The sequence below is a fragment of the Juglans microcarpa x Juglans regia genome, chromosome 7S, assembly GCF_004785595.1.
Source record: "Juglans microcarpa x Juglans regia isolate MS1-56 chromosome 7S, Jm3101_v1.0, whole genome shotgun sequence".
NCBI lineage: Eukaryota > Viridiplantae > Streptophyta > Magnoliopsida > Fagales > Juglandaceae > Juglans > Juglans microcarpa x Juglans regia.
Window position 1 is genome coordinate 6,204,595 of NC_054607.1, and position 20,263 is coordinate 6,224,857.

At 39.6% G+C, this 20,263-nt stretch overlaps 2 protein-coding genes across 2 annotated transcripts; both read left to right on the forward strand.

Annotated features, from left to right (window-relative positions):
• Positions 1–5,993: 5,993 nt before the first annotated feature.
• Positions 5,994–13,519, forward strand: LOC121240757 (the record flags this gene model as incomplete). Its single annotated transcript, XM_041138296.1, has 5 exons — positions 5,994–6,066; positions 10,126–10,370; positions 11,219–11,314; positions 13,267–13,326; positions 13,451–13,519. Coding segments are annotated over exons 1-5 (543 nt in total), but the record flags the coding sequence as incomplete, so codon positions are not given.
• Positions 13,520–15,430: 1,911 nt separating this feature from the next.
• Positions 15,431–18,106, forward strand: LOC121240524 (putative serine/threonine-protein kinase-like protein CCR3). The gene is given in 2 exon segments (XM_041137977.1): positions 15,431–16,156; positions 16,159–18,106. Coding segments are annotated over 2 exon segments (2,412 nt in total). The 5' UTR covers positions 15,431–15,615; the 3' UTR covers positions 18,030–18,106.
• The last annotated feature ends 2,157 nt before the right edge of the window (positions 18,107–20,263 follow it).

Consider the following 20,263-nt stretch of genomic DNA (forward strand, 5'->3'; position numbering starts at 1 on the left):
GTTTTGGAGAGAATGGTGGACGACAACCTCCCCAAAGCAGGATTCTGTATCCCTTAATTTTGTAACATCTCTTCACATAGCTTGTACTTTTCTTTTTATTTAAAAAGACGTGACCTTTCAGGAATATGCAGAACACCTACTCCACGATTTCATATTACCAATAAGGCGCCAACAATAAAATAAGCGGCCAACAAAATCTGCGGCAACAAGATCATCAACAAATTACCTCCCCGCAAGGCACCATAGGCAGAGGTAGGCCTAAGGGTTGTCTTATCCCTCCCACGACGAAGTGCGAGTTAGCCTTTGGCGGCCCAAAAATGAAAATGTACCTTCTTTGCTGATGTCAACATGCGGGTGCGGGTCTAGTCACAAACTGTTCAAAAAAATTACCTCCTTGCAGAATATTATAGGGAAATGTCGGTCTAAAGGTGGCCTTATCCCTCCCGTGAAGGAGAGCAGGATCGGTCTCACGGCCCCCGAAATAAACTATCCCAACCTCCACCACAACGAAGAGTGAGATCAGCACCAGCCTGACCTAACACTTACATTTCCTGTGATATCAATGAGCGGGAACGGGTCCAGTAATAGACTGTCCGAACAACTTATCTCCCTATGGGACTCAACAGAGAAATGTCGGCCTAAAGGCGACCCTATCCCTCCAGCAGAAGAGAGCGGGTCTTACCTTCAACGTGGCCCAAAGAACTTACCCCGTCTCCTATCACTGTGAAGAGCGGTCAGCTGTCCAAACTTACCTCACTGCGAGATACCACAAGAAAATGTAGGCCTTAGGGTTGCCTTGTCTCTCCAGCGACGGAGTGCGGGTTAGTCTTCAACTACCCAAAATCAGAAAATGTACATTCCTTGTAAGTGTCAACAGGCAGGAGCGAGTACAATAACAAACTGCCCGAATAACTTACCTCCCCGAAGAATATAAGGAGAAAGGTCGGCCTAAGGGAGGCTTTATCCCCCCGCGGAGGAGAGTGAGATTGGCCCTTGCGAAAACTTGAAAACTTATCCCGACCTCCACTATGAGTGAAGAGTGGGTCTAGCACCAGTTTGGCTCAAAATGTTACATTTTCCCGTGATATCAACGAGTAGGAGCGGGTCTAGTAACAGACTCTCCGAACGACTTACCTCCCTGCAGAACTCAATAGGGAAAGACCGGTCTAAAGGCGACCTTATCACTCCCGCAGAAGAGCGAGTCCTGCCCTCAAGGTGGCCTAAAGAACTTACCCCGACTCCTATAATGGCGAAAGAGTGGATTGCCCCAATTGTAATCAAAAGAAATTACCTCCTTGGGGAACCAAAAGGGACTAGCTAATTTGAGGTAGCCTAACCTCTCCCTAATGGAGTGGGGTTTTAGTTTTATGACTACCCGAAATAAGAAAATTCTACATAAAAGAAGCAAAGTATCACAAAAAGGCTGCACAAGCATCAACAAGCAAGAAACAGATCGAGGTTATAAACTATCCAAATACCAAGACAAAAGATGCAAGCAAGAGCAACATCGGCACATAACAGAAGGAAATAAAAGCAAAAAAAAATAATAATAAAGGGAGAGAAAAAGTATGAAAAGAAATACAGCAAGTGAATGCAGAAAAAAATATAGAAAGGAAAATACGAAAACAGTACAACCGGATACACAGAACCATTTTATTAATTATGCAAGACTACAAGGAACAAATTACATCATGGAGTCGCAAAACTAGAAGGAACAAATTACATCATGAAGTCGCAAAACTACAAGAAACAAATTACAACATAAGGCCGTAGGACTACAAGGAACAAGTTACTCCATAAAAGCCAGGGAACCTAGACCGTAAAATGGCCAGGGATACTCCAAATGAGCCAGAAGACCTCACTGTTCTCAGACCCATCTGAAATGGGACAAGTAGTTCTTGAAGCAACGATGAAGATAACGCCAAGAATCTATTAATTTCGGAGTTAATTTCAACGTTAAGAACCACTTACTGGACAAAAGCCCTTCTCCATTGCAACCAAGCAGGTAGGGAGTTTGGTGTAGGCAATGAGTGAGGAGAAGAGTTTTGAAGTCAAAACCCATAAGAAAAGGGCGAGAACAAGTGAGGCACAATAAGCAAAATGGCAAGAACGAGAACAAAGGGTCTTGGACCCAAACAACAAAGGATTGGCGATTCCACCCTCAGACCCTCCAGCAGTGGCATGAGCGCCACCAAAGGACTTGTCGCCCATTAGGATGTAAAGGATCCATCAGAACCATGAAAGATAGAAGAAAATACAAAGGAACTCTGGAATGAAAGAATAGGAGAACAAAGGAATTGGGAACTCAGGCAGTAAAGCAAGAGTAACAGAACAGAAGAAAAAGACAGAAGTGAGTATAATGAAATTTCTAACGGGGAGAAGGGCCAGCGAGGACGCTTGGCCTGCTAAGGCGTCATAACACCACAAATCACCATGAGGCGCCATGCGTCCCCCCTAGAGAACCAGAATCCCTTGATTATTGCAAATGTTGCAAAGCATATCTACTGATATGATGTTCATAATTAATGACAGTAAAGAAAGAAGCCATAACATAGAAATCGAATGGACGTCATTTAATGCGGAAACATAACTGACGCTGAGTTGCCACGTACGTAAAATGCAAACGGTCATTCAACATACGACTTGGCAAGCCGGGAACTTGATATGGCATAAATGAAGGAGTTAAGAAGAATTCTTCCCGGATACATCCAGAAAGAATTAGCGGGATAATTATAAGGGATTTATTTCCATTACTCAGAACCCGTTGGGTTTTTAACCATTACCCGGCTCGAGGGTGCTGAATAGTCAACAAAATAGGTTAGCCTAACAATTCGCAGCCGCTTTCATAACCCAGAAATTTGCACAAAAATAATAGAAGTGGAAATAAAAGAGTAAGGAAGGAAGGAAAAAATCAAACAATAGCGGGAAAAAAATCAGTCGCAACAGTTAAACGCTCTATTTTGTCTTCTTAAAAACTTGTGTGAATTTTGTTTTACTAACGCAATTATTTTCTGTGGAGCGAAAATCGACTAGTTTCAATCAGCAAAGTCAACTCCACTAAACGGGAACTCCATCAACAACTTACTTCCTAGCGAGGCAAAAATGGAAAGGTAGGTCTAAAATATTGTCTTATCTCTCTCGTGAAAGAGTGCAGGTCGGCCCTTGGCCACCTGGAGATAAAATCTTCATCAGTGAAACCTCCACCAACGAAATCTTTAACAACAAAATCTCCATCTGAGGAATCTTCACCAACAGAAACTAACACTCAGACTATGCAGGAAAAATAACGGAAAGAAAAGAAAAAAGAAAAAAGAAACGAAGGAAGCTAGCGGGGTGGGCCGAGAAACTTCAAAAGCTAAGCAGCTGGTGGGGTCGAAAAGGTCAGACCAGATGCTAGCGGGGTAAGCTGGGAAAACTTCGAAGGTACGGCTAGACACGACCGCCCAAATAAAGATTAAAACGGTGGTCGTACTCCGAGAACAACTATCCATAGAGGATAAGCAAGCACAGCATGACTGACCAGCGGGGTAGGTAGGAGCTCTATGGACCCCTTTACCACAGTTCCCTAGGTCGGCCACACAAAAACAAAAGAAGAAAGGAAAAGGAGGTAAAGACGAGCCATGATGAACAAGATATGTACACTAGTCAGTGCGCATGTATATACAAATTGCTGAGCAATAAAATGCGGATACATGTATAAAAAAGAAAAAAACAAAAAGAAGGGGGTATAGCGAAACAAATAAAATCTAAGTCTCAACGCCATGAGCATCGGTCTCTGCGGCAACAAGAGTAAGGTTGGCCGACTCAGCGGTAGCGGGAACAAGGTCGGCCTATTCCACTAACACCGGCTCTACGGTAGCGGGAACGAGGTCGGCCAGCTCCACTAATGTCGGCACAGGCAAGCGGGACTAGGGAAAGCATTCGGCATCTCTTTCTTTCCCAGTTCACGGTTGGCTTCAAAGGATGCCTCATCGGTGGGAATTTTGGCAAGAGTGAGCTGTTGAATGTACTTGGTGAAAGAACTTAAACGCAGCTCTGGACTCTCCAGAAGGAATGCCCGCATTGATCTATGAGCTTCAACGATCCCACATCCTCACGCCTTGTTGCAAAACTTCGGGAACCACCTTAGCTGTCCTTGTAAGGAGAGAGAGGCACCCTGAAGACTTTGGTTCAGCTGCTCCAATTGTTCCCTCTCCTCCCGTGTTTGGGATAAGTCGCCTTGGAGACTTGGTTCAGCTGCTCCAATCAGTCCCTCTCTTCCCGTGCTCGAGATAACTCACCTTGGAGACTTTAATTGAGCCGCTCCAGTCGAGATCTCTCCTTTTCGCATTTCTGCTTGTGCTTCCTCTGGCGTCTCTCAAACTTCTTCACTCTCTTGCGCACACTCGATAGGTCGAGTCTCGTCCTCTCGAGTTCACGCTTCAACTTTTCTCTTTCCTCCAAGCTTTCCTGAAAGACTGCCTTGTGATCATCCACAATGGAGGGCGCAAGATGAGAGGTGCCTTGGCGACATAAAGAAATGGCTAAGAAAAAGGAAAAAAGAAGAAAGTAAAGGGCGAGAAAGAAGCTGTCAAACCTTGTGAAAAAAGCCAGATAAGTACTCAACAACCCGACCAATGGCTTCCTCTAGGCTTCCCTCCAGGGCAAGCTGAAACAGAAAAGGAAGGGCCTTTGCAAGGCCTGTAGACTCAGGTGGGTCACCGATCGCAACATCCAGAAGAAAGTCATCCCCCGCTGGACATTCGACCTGGGCGAGGGTTTCGTCACTTAGACCCTCACTAGCTACATCACCTACGGAACCAACACCTTCAGAGAACTCCACCTGGATGGGTAGGTCGATGACTGGGCTCCTTGAACTCCCCCTCTCAGGGAATATGGCCTGGACAGAAGAATCCACAGCAGGACTCTTCGAGATCCCAAGGATGGCAATGTTTGGGGGAGACTTACTTCCTGTATGATCTCCTGCCTCTGCGCGGTTGCTAGAAGTAACCTCTACCCCTTCATTAGCCACCTCAAGAGAATAACTCTCGACAACCGAGCAGGATGAAGAGGGAAGGGAGATCCATGAAGAAGAATGTTGTCTCTCATTAGGAGTAGTAGATTCAAAAATGCTTTGAAGGAAGGCGTCCATCCCGACCTCGCCCTCGGACGCCTCAATAGTGACCACCAGTAGCTGCACCACGGGAAAATTGCTCCCCCGCCGTAACCGGTGCTAGGACCGCCATTGTAAGGGGATCTTGTCTCCAAAGCAGCCGATCCTCGCATTAAAGGGTCCTATACCCCGGGAAGAGGCCCATCATCGGCCTGAACACTCTCCCGACGAGCTTTCTTCCCCTTATCCTGCAAAGGAAGGTCTAAGGAACACTTCTGGAGCGCGCAACTTGGGGTCGCGTAACAATCGGCCTGTCATAAGAAGGAAGGTGTCCCAAGGGAGGCAGAGAGCTCCTCAGACTCTCCTAAGAAATGAGAACCTCAGAAAAAACACTGTCGTGATGGTTTTGCACCCTTTTTCGCACAATTGCAAGACGTATCACTTCATAAGGAGTGGCTGTCGGACGCACAACCTTATATTCCGAAATTTCCCTCCAATCTATCCTTATGAGAAACTCCTAGCGATTCACCTATCCCACCAGAAACTCCCATCAGCAACCAAATACAAAGAAAAACTTGGGAGACTAGTCCTTCACCTTGTTGTATCGCAGCTCCAATGTGACTAAAGCATGAGATACCTTGAAGCTGCATACATTCCTCTTTAGGTGTAGCACCCTATGGGCATGAAGAAACTCACGGCTAATAAGCTCTACGTCGTCCGAAAAGGATTCCAACAAAGCCCATCGCCAAATAATGCTACAGCAAATCAATAATCTCCGAGCATTTGGATGAAGTTGGGAAGGGGCCAAGTTGAGGCGGTCTAGAAGATCACGAATAAGGCAGGGGAATAGCAATCTCAAGCCGCATGAAAACATGGAAGGGTATATGGCTACCTTACTGGAATGGCCCTTTGCATCGACGGCGTCCTGCTCAAAGCCAGGAACTTCGAAGGAAACGGACTCTGGTACTTGGAAGGTAAGAGCTAAGGAGGTCAGCGTTGATTTGTTGGTACTCGAGTGCCATCCGCTACCCAAAACAATGACCCAGTGTCGGCACAGCCCTCGCCGGACATGTTAGGATGAACAGATTTTTTAGAAACCATCACCACCAGAACACGAAGTAGCAAAGAAGACTGGTTGAAGAGAAGAAAAATCAAAGGAACTAGAATGGCAGGACAATCACAGCGTAGTGGACGAAAATCAGGTCTCACTCCCACTTTTTATAAAAGAAGGTGATGGTTAGACTCCCATGAATCATAGCGACGAGGACACTCGCCGTTTCGATTTTAGAGAATGTGGTTTACAAAACGACACCGACGTGAACACCTACACCTCTTCATTAATGAGGTTGAAAAGATGTTATGAAATGGTGAGTCCATCACGGAAGACAGGAACGTCACCAGAAATGCCAACCAACAAAAGCCTCTCAGACCTTAGAAAACCTAAGTAAGGTCTCGGCCTTTGTAAGAAGGCGGGATCAAATCATGATAAATTCCCACTGTACTTGTCCGGTGAGAATTAGCAGGGTAACTATAAGGAATTTTCCCCTCGAGGCCCAAGAGGCCCAATTGAACCCGGCCAGGAGTAGAAAGCCATTTACTCAGCCCACTAGGAGGCTCCTTTATACATGACTTGTAGGAAGGATGTTGCTGCAGAAGATGAGACTCGTCGATTTGAGAACCCCTCGAGGAGTGTCCAGTCCTCAAGTTGCCACCCGCACAACAGGCATAATAAACGGGGAACCGTTGATCTACTGACAAATAAGGCATGAACGAACCAAAAAGAAGGCAAACTGAAAGAAGGAGGTTGGAGAACCACACTGCATTAATGGTTCTGCCACCCAGACAACAGGTCACATTAGCAGAGCCACACCGCATTTAAAGATTCTGACAAATGGAACAATACGGGGAACGCGGACTTCATGAAAGAATGTATGGTCTACATCTCAGCCCTGTAGTATAAATAGCATATCCCAAGTACAAGAATATATCTCTGGTCCCTAGACTCTCTTATTTATTTACTACACTCCAAGAATATTTATTAAATTTGGCATCAGACGTTCCCCGGCCCCAAGGCCACCCTCTCAAGGATGCAGTATTTTCTACGTTGTGCAGGACCCGTTTTCGAAAACCTAAGTTGTCAGAATTTAGCCCAAAGGTTTGCGAAACACAACGTTAACAAGTACAACTTTATAAGTATATAACCAAAATAAAAACGTGTAATGCTGCTGACATAATAAACTGTTGAAAAACTATATATTATGTTATATAATAATATGAATATGGATAAAAGTCATAGTTTTCTTTAATTTGAAAAATAAGATACATGTTTTAACAAAAATAAGATATTTTACATTCATAGTCTCTCGTTAGACACCGACCAATATTACAGATTTGGATTTCTTATAGTTTAAACTTTAACATCTAGACTAAGATAAATATAGACATGTAAATAAGACCTACAATATTTATGACTACCCAAGTGAGTGTTATATGGCACGAGAAGTGGACCCAAAAAATTGCACTTCAATAGTTTTTTTTTTTTTAATTATTATTGGCACCAGATGTCTGAAAACAAAGTTTCGACTAATCTTAAAGCACATGTCCTTGATAAAGAATTTATCGCAAACGCATTTCGGATAATTCAACAAAAATTCCTTAATCCGATGAATCCTAAAAATTATTTGTAGCCAGATTTTCGAACCTTTAACTTGAAAGAAAGCATGTCACCAACACAAGCACTCTTACCATTTGTGTCAACCCATAGAGATTTAAAAAAATTATAAATAATATAGAGTTTCTCTCAAGTCTCATGCCTTATAATTCCAATAAAAATTCTAGAAACTTTAGTATCCTTTTTCTATTTGGGCCATATAAGACTCAATGTATAACAAGAGTAGGCCTTAAAAGAAAGGTCCAAAATATGCATTAAGCCTGACGAGCAACGTATGCACAGTGCTTCCCCCTCCCAAAACCCTAAAATTCATTTCATTTCCTAATACTATATCCAAATACTATATTTGTGACTTGAGAGCACACTTCAAAAGAGATGAAAATAGTTTTAAAAAAAAAAAAAGAAAAAAAAAAAAGAGATGAAAATCGTTCATTTCACAGTTCATTCCTGTCGAAATGGCTTGTCGTTTCGATTGCCACGACACTATATTGCTCTAACACTCTCTACAAATGCGACGTCAAGTATTTTTTATGTATTCTAATTGGAAAATTTTATACACTAGAACACTATCTCATTTTCATCTATTATATAAGATGTGTCATATTTATTACTATTAGATAATTCTTACATCTTATATTATGGGATGAGAGTATGGTATAATATTACTCATTCCAATTACTGTATCGGTATATTGCTTGCTACTGTTTCTTTTTCTTTTGGGTGTAGAATTTTATAAATTAGTGTTATGTGTTAACGAGGAAACTGGAAAGTCGTAGCTTTTCGTGATGGGTTATGGTGTTCCAAGGTGTATGATAATTGGTTCTAAGTTTTGCCGTTTCTATTAGATTGCTTTCTAGCTTTTCGTGATGAGGTTACGTTGTTACGAGGTTTACCCTTGTTGGTTATATTCTGTGGTCCTCGAGTTTTCTTGGTACAACCTTTGAGCTTCTCAGTTTGTTATTTTGGTGTCTTGGACCGTTTGAACTGGTGGTGGGATTGATTATAGTAAGCAATAAAATTCATTTGATTTGAGTCGTTGATGTAACGTACTAATAGAATGTCCTAACTACATAGTTTATATTTTAAAAAGACTAATCAATTATACAATTAGAACTCTATTGAAACATTATAAAGAGTAATAACTTCTCCCTCACAAGTAATGTAGAATCTCATACACCACCTACCCTTATCATTATTATATGGGTTATCACAATCATTAGTAATGCTCTAATAAAAGGCCTAAACTACATGGTCTATATTTCAAAAAAATTAATCATTGATACAATTGAAACCAAATTGGAATATTATGAAAAACAAAAATTTATCATTTTCAAGCAATGTGAGATCTCATACACCACCTACTCTTATCCTTATCATATGGAGTATCACAATCTATCTCCCTTAAAAATTCTTAACGTCCTAGTCGAGCCTGTCCGTTGTAAGTGGCACAGCTCAAGTGCTACATTTCTAATCGGGATAGACTTTAATAGAATTGGAAGGCCTAGTCAATGAAAGGCCAAAATCATATGGCCTATTTTTTAAAAGGACTAGTTAATGATACAATTAGAACCCAATTTGAATATTATAAAGAGCAAGAACTTATCATTCTCAAACAATGTGTGATCTCATATATCACTTATCCTTATTCTTATCATATTGTTACACGACATCGGTATATCTACAAGGATGGACTGAAATCTTTGTAGGCTTTGGTTTGGGGCAATAAAGAATTAGAGGGTTGGGCTCAATGGCTTCAATGGGCTTGTATAGCTAATGTCTTTTGCTTAGTTTTATTGGGCTAGGTTTGTGTTAGTTAAGCCCAATTGCTTATATTCTCACTTATGTTTAATTGTAGTTTGTTTGAACTTAAAGGGCCCATAGCCTTTTATTGGCTTTCTATAAGGTTTTCATGGGAGTATATATACACTCAGTTGGATAGGGTAAGAAATTAATCTAGAATGATAAAGAAATTTCTGTCTTTTTTTCATTATCTCTCATTTTTTTGGAGGAGCTCCCTCGAAGAGACTCGAGAGCAAATCAATGTTATCTTATTTTAATTATTATGGTGTGTTACACATATGGGTTATCATAGTTGATGAGTTTGAGCAATGGATTTTCAGGGACTTTTCTAGGGGCATTACTCGATTTGGATTCAAGAATCACTCCAACTCATCTTATTTTATTTTATCTCATCATTACAATTTTTCTAAATTTTTATACAAAATATAATAAATATTCAATTTTTTCAAATACTAAAATAATAATAATATTAAAAAATAATATTCTAACAATATTTTATTCAAATTTTAACTTTTATCTAAAATTATTTCATCTCATCTCACTATCCAAATCTCACCTCAAGCCGATACTTTTTTTGAGAAGCTTAATAGACTTGGAAAGGGTCGCGACAGATTGAACTGTAGAGTGACAGAAGGAAGTAATTCTCATATATTGGATGAGAGCTTCAACACATTATCTGATGGGATGGATGGGAAGTTGAAGAAGGCAGCCACATATTTTCAGTTCGATGAGGATGAAATAACAAAAGATGATTATAAGTTTAGACCAGATATGAATTTTAAAGAGGGAATGACTGATGAAATCAAGGTATTCTAGCATGCCCAGCCGTGGCCTCTGTTATTTAACCAGTCCGTTTTTCCGTATGGTTTGACATTAGTTGGAAAAGATAAAGCATACTTTTGATCGGATACTGTTTGTTCAGAGTGTATATTGTATTCTATGAAGTCATGTGGAGGAATAATTCCATATTATTTGTAGACAAGGTCTTAGACATGTTTATAAAGAATAAGCAATCATCTCTTGTAAAAATCGATTTTATGAGATGAGATAGGCCCATAAATTTCTTCATAATATCAGAGTCTGTCACAGGACAAATAGGGGCCACACTACTTACTCCATGAAAAGGATTAGGAAAAATACTAGCATTTACATGAAGAAGAGTGTTGAGGAATAATCTCACATTATCAGTAAACAAGGTCTTTGGCATGTTTATAAAGAATGAACAATTCTTTCTTGTAACACCGATTTTATGAGATGAGTTAAACTTATGATTTTCTTCAAAACATAAGTTCGAATTAGGATTTATGAACCGCATATCTTTTTGGTTCACTTGTTTTTCTTTATTTTTTTAAGTGCTTTTGGATGATTAATTGAGAGGTTAGGACATCAAATTCTGTTGTTATTTATTTAATTTTTTTTGTTTTGCAATGATAATTCTCTGAAATATATAACAGGGCATCACCGTAGGGAATTTTCTATAATTTCCTTTGCTATATGCTATAAAATATGACAATTGCATTCCTTGTTTTGATAAGTACAAATGCATTCGGCGTATTTGTTTTTAGTTTCAGTTTACAGTGTTGCTATACTGGTTTTCTCTGTATTTATCCCTCTTAGATTTGTCTCTCTTTTAAGCACTGCATGGATTTGTGCAGGATCTTGATCTTAGAAAGCCAGGAGTATGGAAACCTGCCAAAAGGCCTGAGTTTCAAGTTACTACTGAGGAAGTTCTAAGAAAAGCTGATATTAGGGTGAGCTTTTCTGGATTTAATAAATTGCATCTGCTACGATGTGATTGCATTATATAAAATTCATGTTTTTTCTAACGCAATCGTGGAAGTTGGATGACTATTGCTTTACACTGCTAGGTCTAATTTTTGTAGAGCAAAGTTACACCCTCCACAATCTTTACACACCATATATTTTTTAAATTTTTAAATTTTTTAATTTTTTTTTAAATTTTTTTTTGAATTTATTCTTTTTAAACTACTTTAATTTTTCTATTTATTATTCATACATTAAATATTTGATAAAAGAAAAAAATAATAAAAATTAAAAAAATGTGTGGTGTGTGGAGGTTGTGTGAATAGTAAGAGATTGTGTAAATTTTTTCATTTTTGTATGATCAGTAAAACAAGTATTTTATTGATGATATGAATAAGAATAGCCCCACGGATAGGTCTAATCGGATTCCATGCTCATCTTACTTGTCGAAAAGAGAATAACTACGTTCCATACTTACCGATAGGGGTGTGCATTTCACCCGAGCACCTGCTGGACCAGATTAGATTGACCCGACCCTACCTGTATTTTATCGGGCATTATTTGAGCGGGTTGGAGACCCGACTAAACAACGGGTTTATTAATGGGTGTCAACCCGTCCGACAATGTAAAACCATACTGATCCTCAAAGCCTAATCAACCAGTAGCCGCCCACTCAGTCTCAGCCCACACGCAGGCTCACCAAACAAAAGATTTGCAAGACAAAAATTAGAGATGAATTGGGAGAAAAAAAAGAAATTAATTAGAGAGACCGAGAACTCCAGCACCACACACAGCCCACATTGAGATTTAAAAAAAAAAAATTGCAAGAGACTAAAATTGTCTTCACCGTACCTCAAATGGTGTAACAACCCCCCAATACCAAAACCCGGAGAGTAGCCGCCCACAGTTGCTGAGCTTTCCCGTCTAGAAGTCCTTAAACGCGAACTAAAGCACAGCATTAGAGCCCATCCGAAGCGCATACTTAAGGGTCAGGTGAGTGGCGATTGCACCTCCATCGGGATTGCAAAACCGTCACAATTGAAATCTCCGTCAAGATTGTCACTCTGGGAATGCTCCCCGCGCTTGCATTCTTCCTCTATTGGCACAGTGCCGAAACCCCGGCGAATCTTCCACAAAGCTCATAGGAGGACGCATTGGAATGCCTCTCCTTTAGTCCCAAGACCACTTCTCTGTCTTTCGTTTGTAAATGAGTTCTATTTTCATTTCTGGAAGCATGAAAACGATCATGTTTTTAAAGGTCGGGTCATACGGGTTCAACCCGATTTTATTTTGTTCGGGTCGAGTCGGTTCGGATCGCACTCTTCCATGAGGTCTATCAGGTCGAATCGATCCCAGACCGGATTTTATGAGGGCGGGTTACAAGCCTACTTACCAATGATATTGATCAATATCTAAATAATAGTGACGAATTTCTGATTTTTGGGTTTCCCATGTTTGATTATGTAGGAAACCCTTAGGGGTTGGCTCAAGTGGTAAAAGCCTTGGGCTTGAGGGTATACTCCCCCAGGTCTAAGGTTCAAATTCCCTTGGATTCAAACAATTTATAGGGACCATCAGACTAAGAGATTTTCTCCTTGAATTAACCGATGTATATTTGTGGAAAACTCATTGCTGAGGGCTTGTATACCTCCGAGATTAGTGGGGATGCTGTTCCCAGATACTTTGTGCCAATAAAAAAAAAATCATGTAAGAGTTATTCACTAGCAACGATGATCACTGAATTGGAGTGATAGACTGAGTCATGAATTTACCGATGCAAATCTATCTGATAGCATCCAATTTTTCCATTGTCGGCTAACTTTTCTGTAACAGTTATAATTTTCATTGCCACTTTTATTTTATCAAATTATAGTGTATACTTCTGTCTTTCGAATGTTTAATTAAGCTATGTCTAGCCATTGTGTTCTTTGTTATGCAGAATGTCAGATTCCTTGCAAACTTCATTACAGAGGTTGGAATTATTATCAAGAGAATCGAAGCAAGGTAATATTGAAAGCAAGTACAAGTATTGTAAACTTCACGTAGCTTTAAATATCTAGTTTGGTTGGGCTTTTCTTGACAAGTGAGAAATTTCCTTTTATTTTCGTTGTTTCATTTTGCAGACTGGTGTTAGTTCCAAGGCCCACATCAGGAAGGTTGCTAGGCAGATCAAAACAGCTCGAGCTTTTGGTTTAATGATATCATATCATATCATCTTATTTAATTATTATAAAATTTTACAATTTATTTTTTCTTATCTAATCATTATAATTTTTTTAAATTCTCACATAAAATAAAATAAATAATTTAACTTTTTTAAATCTCAAAACACAAATAATATTAAAAAATATATTCTAACAATATTTTATTCAATTTTTAACTTTTATACTAATTCATCCCATCTTATCTACAAAAATAAACGAAGAATTTTCTCACTAAAATATGCACTGAAAAGTGCTCTAGAATATATGTAGATTTGAATATCTACAGATCCTAACCAATAGGATCCCTTAAATAAACAATTTAAAAATTAATTCCAATTACAGTAGGATTATGTTGATGGAACAAATCTAATAGGAGTTTGATCTATAGTAAGATTCTGCTGACGGGAACGTGCAAGACAGTACTAAAATCTTAGATAGTATTATTTTCAACCAAACCAAGCTACAATTTTTTCGTTTAATAATATACCACTGTGATTCACAATATAGGCATGCAGTACGTGCATGAATTTTTATGGCAATAATATTTTACCAATTTAAAATGCACTCCTTTACCTATACCTACATAGTATATATGTATATTCAAATTTTAAAAAGTGTTAGATTTGGCAACCTTTTAGTTTGTACCGTTAGAAAGGAAAATGATAGTATGCCTACCAAATATGTCCCGCCATTAAATATGCCTATTTATATTTTTTTTTATTATTTTTTTTAAACGGTTAAGGAAGTGACTATTAGTTAATATATATTTTTTATTTTTTAAATAATTACGGATGTTTAAAAAATTCTTTAAAAAAAAAAATTTGTACTAACATGCACATTTGGTAGACACCCAGCATTGTCCATCTAGAAATAATGGTTGAGATTTATCAAAATCTTCTTCATCGAGTACGTTAAAAATTCTAAAACATCTTGGTAAGCTGACAAGTCTTGTCCATTGTGCTGGGAAATTTTCCATGGGGTTTCACAGTTTTTAGCCGTTCTACCTTGGGTCCCGCCTGTTAATTAAATAATTACCAATTAAATTTATCATTTTAAGGACAGGTTATTAAAGAAAATCTATCATTAATTAGTCAATATCACAGCCCATCTGATCAAGTTAGGTAACGAAATCCATATAGGAAAAATACGTCCACAAAAATCCATTTGAAACCAAATGACCTAACGCTCAAAACAAGGAATTAGAGATTTCCCGTGATTTAACAGACCTACTCCTAAAATGCGTTGGCAATAGATACGAAAACAGCACATGACCCTTTTTTCAAATTTTCATCAAATCTAGAGAAGGAAATAGAAACCAAATAGAACTTTATTTGCAAACTTGCTTATTGACACATCTTTTTGGATTCCGCACCGGATTTCTAAAACAAAGTCTCGATTAATTCTAGAGATGCATAGACTCTCGACAAGAAATTTTCTGCAACTGCACCTCAAGTAATTTAAGAAAAAATTCCTCAAATCCGATTGTCCCTAAAAATTATGCACCCAAAAGAGTTGCAACCTTATACCTCAAGACTTCCAAACGTAATGCTTAGAAGACTTCCACACGTAAGATGTGTCAATAAACCCCGAGGGTTACGGACAGCTGACGAGATAAAAAGAAGTCCGGATTTGAGCATTTGCATATCCTCAAACTTCCTAATCATCCAATATATATAAACAGGGTTGGTCTCCAACGAGGTTTCTGCATTTTTCATGCAGCAGCTTCATAACCCTAATAGAACATTGACTAATTCCACTGGCATTTTACTGGCTAACACTAAAGACTTAGCCAACAACCAGTTTTAAGCTCTAGAAAACAACAAGGACATAAAAGTTTAAAGCCACCACCTCTCACTGTCTGTCTGTTAATTAATTTATAGGTATACTTTTATTTTGTATATTGTCTATGAACATTTTCTTCTCTCTGCATTATTATTATATACATAAGTTAATATCACGTCTTTAACTTCCATTCAAAAATTTATCCATCACTTTTGCCATTCCCTCTTCTCTCTCTCTCTCTCTCTCTCTCTCTCTCTCTCGATGAAGAAGAAGAAGAAGCCACAAGTGTGTCAATCTTTCAAATGACAATTCCATCTTCTTTTCTCGCCATCACCGTCACTCTCATTCTCATATACCCCATATCTCTTTTGCATCCAACTGTCGTTAACGGCCTTGGGTCGGCGTCCACCACTGCTGTCACCTACGGCACTGCCACAGTCTGCGGTATCGTGGCCGCCGAGCCCGCCCAGGGAATCCAATGCTATCAAAACGGCCAAATCATTTCAGTCGAACCAAATACCTCCTTTGAAGCCATCTCAGGTGGCGGCAGCTTCTTCTGCGGCCTCAAGTCCGGTGGCCTCAGCCTCCTCTGCTGGGACACTGCTTCATCCAACTCGAGCTTTAAACCAAAACGTATATATAATAGTGACACGGTCAGATTGACTGATCTAACGGTTGGTGATGATCAGGTTTGTGCCAGAGAGGTCAACTCCGGCATGGCCAAGTGCTGGAGAGGAAATAAGAATGGTGAGTCTAAATTTCCACCACCTTGGGAAGCATTGAGGTTTCAGGCAATCACATCGGGGATTGGGTTTTCATGTGGGATTTTGAAGAACAATAGCAGAGTTTATGTTGGGGCAGTGATTATCTCGGAGACGATATTCAGAAACAGTTTGCCAATTTGTCATTGTTAACCTTAGTTGCTGGAGAGTCCCATGCCTGTGGTTTGACAACAACTGGGAGGGTGGTTTGCAAAGGTAACAACACTTCGGGTCAACTGGATGTTCCTTTTAGCTCTGCTCATAACGAGTTTTCTGGTTTGGCATTGGGAGCAAATTTTACATGTGCCATTAGGGTAAGAAATGGAATGGTGGATTGTTGGGGAGGAAATAAAAGGTTTGAATTTGGGAGCAATGTGATTGACAATATTTCATTTGAGTCTATTGTTGCGGGTTTGGATTTTGTATGCGGGTTGACATCAAGAAATCTATCCATGATTTGTTGGGGACCAGGGTGGTTTAACATGCCAAGGGTGCTTCCATTGAAAATGATGATTCCGGGTCCGTGTGTTCAGGCTTCTTGCAGCACTTGTGGCATATATCCAGATTCTGAGACTCTGTGTTATGGTTCTGGAAATATATGCAGGTCTTGCCAGATTGAACTTCCAGTTGCAGTGCCAGTGCCACCAGTAGCATCATCTCCAGTTTCTCCACAAACCAAAGCCTGGAACAAGGTTTCATTAGCGTCTGTGATTGTTGGATCAGTTGGATCTTTTGCAGGCATTTGTGCAATTGTCTTTTGCTTTTGGGCTGGTTTATGTGGCCTACTGCTCAAGAATGTTCGGAATTCTTTGCAACCAACAAGTACTGATGCCAATGTTGATACTGCCGCTATGCCTCAGATTGGTTCTAGTGACCCAACTTCGAGATCATATTCTATCAAGCGCGAAGGCTCCTTGAGACCAAAGATGCAGAGAAGTGGATCATCAACATCATCCAAACATGCGGACAAGACCCAGATGTTTTCTTTCTCTGAGCTTTCCACTGCCACCAACAACTTCTCGTTGGAAAACAAAATTGGTGCTGGAAGCTTTGGCAGTGTTTACAAAGGCAGGCTCGTGGATGGACGCGAAGTGGCCATCAAAAGGGGAGAAGCTTCTGTTAAAACAAAGAAATTTCGGGAAAAAGAAATCGCATTTGATTCTGAATTGGCATTGTTATCTCGGCTCCACCACAGGCATTTGGTGGTGTTATTCGGATTCTGTGAAGAAAAGGACGAGAGGCTTTTGGTTTACGAGTATATGAACAATGGCGCTCTGCATGACCATTTGCATTACAAGAACAATGTTGAAAAAAGTAGCAGCATTTTGAATTCTTGGAAAATGAGGATCAAAATAGCATTAGATGCCGCGAGGGGAATCGAGTATCTGCACAATTATGCAATGCCACCAATAATTCATAGAGACATCAAGTCCTCAAACATACTTCTAGATGCAAATTGGGTTGCGAGAGTGTCTGATTTTGGGTTGTCATTGATATTGGAGCCAGAATCTGAACATGAAACCATGTCAAGCAAGGCTGTTGGAACAGTTGGCTACATAGATCCTGAATACTATGTGTTAAACGTCTTGACAGCAAAGAGTGATGTCTATGGTTTTGGGGTGGTCTTGTTTGAGCTTTTGACAGGGAAGAAAGCTGTGTTCAGGAATGATCAAGATAATGGGACAGGTCCAATTAGCCTGGTGGAGCATGCCGGGCCACTAATATTGGCGGGGCAGCTGCAAAAGGTGTTGGATAGAAGGGTTGGGCTGCCTGAAATGAACGAGTCCGAGGCAGTTCAGCTGTTGGCTTACACTGCTAATTGCTGTGTGAAGTTGGAGGGAAAGGAGAGGCCTACCATGAGTGACATTGTTGCCAATTTGGAGAGGGCACTGTCTCTCTGTGAGGACAACCTCGGTAGCATTTCTCCAGCTACATTGTGCATTCATTCAGACTGAAATTACTGACCCAAAAAAAAGAACTTGATTGAAATTATTTCTTCTTTATACAATTATTCTTGTAAGGCTATTTGGTCTGGACTCTGCACTCATATCTTCCATGTCCTACACAATTCTTGTACATGATGATTCCTACTGCATTTTGGACCTTGGTGGTCACTAACGCATTCATTTGTCCCCATTATCTTGTTTTTGGCATGAAAAAAGGTATTCTTCTTTTGAACCTAAAAGTTATATTATCTTGTTTGTTGGTCTGGGAAACCTGGGGGCCATGATGATTTCTTGGAGATTCCAAGCACACCCATCAATATTATAGCTGTTTCATTGGATCTATTGGCCTCAAATATCACGTTCATCCAAATCAGATCTATCAGATTTACAGTAAAACAGCTTGAGTCATGTTGTTTAGCTACAAAATAAAACTCCATGAAATATTATTGCTCAAAGTGGATCAAAGATCTGACCTTGGTTGGCGCACATTGAGGAATTTACAATTCTTTTTGAAGATGAGCATGTGGGTGGGATGACTTGAAATCTTGTGTGTAGGTCAATTACAGGCTGTTAGATTAGCTGTTGGGTGTAGTTAACACTGTGGTGAACGTGGGGATTTAAAATAGTTGCCTACTAAGCATGAAAATAAAGTTTCAACCATAGGTTTTTGCGCGGCGTCCTTGGATTGACTCTAGTTCACTTCACAATTCAAAATCTTTGGTGCGCGAGTCATCTGCGCCCCTTTAAAGTATGCGCTGATCTCATCCCCCACTATTGAATACAATAAATTTACAACCTGACTTTATTTCCTGTCTCTTATTTTTTTTTGGGAACTTTCATGCTTCATCTACCATTAGCCTAACTATAGCTTGAACTAAGGCGCAAGTCTTTCTAGTCATCATGAGCCAAGATTTCATTGAAATCACCCATCACACACCAACCATAGAGGCAAGCATGCTTCTTCCCTCCTACTAGTGTCAGGTAACCCATAGAAACCCGTCAGCAACCATTTCTCATTCCCCTCCTCATTTGTAATCCAAACACTAATATGTCTCTGTGAATAATTCAGCATCTCTGCTTTAATCGACTAGTCCCACAACAGTATTAAACCCCCCTTCTTTCGGCTGGTTCAACCACGAAGCACCCTTCACATTTAAGCCTCTTCTTTAATCTGTCACATTTTTCACTCTTCATCTTAGTCTCTCCATCAGGAAGATTACATAGGGCTTCTTATCCTTTACCATTTGGCAAAGGTCTGGAATTGTTCGAGAGTTTCCAAACTCTCGGCAATTCCAACTAAGTATTTTCATTGTGATTGGTAGGATTGTTTAACAGTCTCCACAAATTTATCTGTTTGTGCCTCCACCACATCACTGCCATTCCTTTTAACCTTTCAACACTCAATATTCTTTTTGATGGAATTAACATAGTTGATAATTCATCCAACTTTCCTATCAACTTCCACATAATATGCACACTTTTAATTGAGAATAGTCCCTTCCTAGATGGACCCCACACAATTTTATCTTTTACATCCATTTTGCTCAAAAGTATGCTAAAAATCTGGTCTGCTTCCTCCTCATTGAATATTCTTCTAATCAGTTCCTCATTCCACTTCCCAGTATGCTACATTATAAGCTCTCTAACCTTTGCCTCTCTTCGGTATCGACACTAGTGATTGTACACTAAAAGTTGTTGGAGGTAGAAAGCCACTTGTGACCCCAAATCTTTATGCTTTTTCAATTACCAACCCTCCATCTTAGACCCTCTTTTAATAAATCCACTACATTCCACACACCCCTCCATATTAGAGAATGTTTGTAACCCAATTTAGCCTCCAGTAGGGACGTTGATCTGAAATATTTCTCTTTATAAATTATGGCTACCAAGCTACTCGATTATTGAATAATCTCCACCTCTGCTTGGCCAACAAGGCCAAATTAAAACTTTCTAGATCCCAAAACCATGCCCTCCTTTCCCTTTTTGCTTTCTCATATTTTTCCAACTTCTCCACTGCACATTGCTTTTTTTTTTTTTTTATTTGTTGATTTCCCCACCAGAATTTTGCAAACATTACACTCATCTCTTTACATAAATTTTTAGGGAGCTTGAACACACTCATGGTGTAGGTTGAAATTGCTTGAAGTACAGCATTTATCAAGATTTCCTTACCTAATGAGGACATAAATGTATTTTTCTAATTGTTAACTTTTTGTCATACTCTCTCCTTTATATATCTAAAA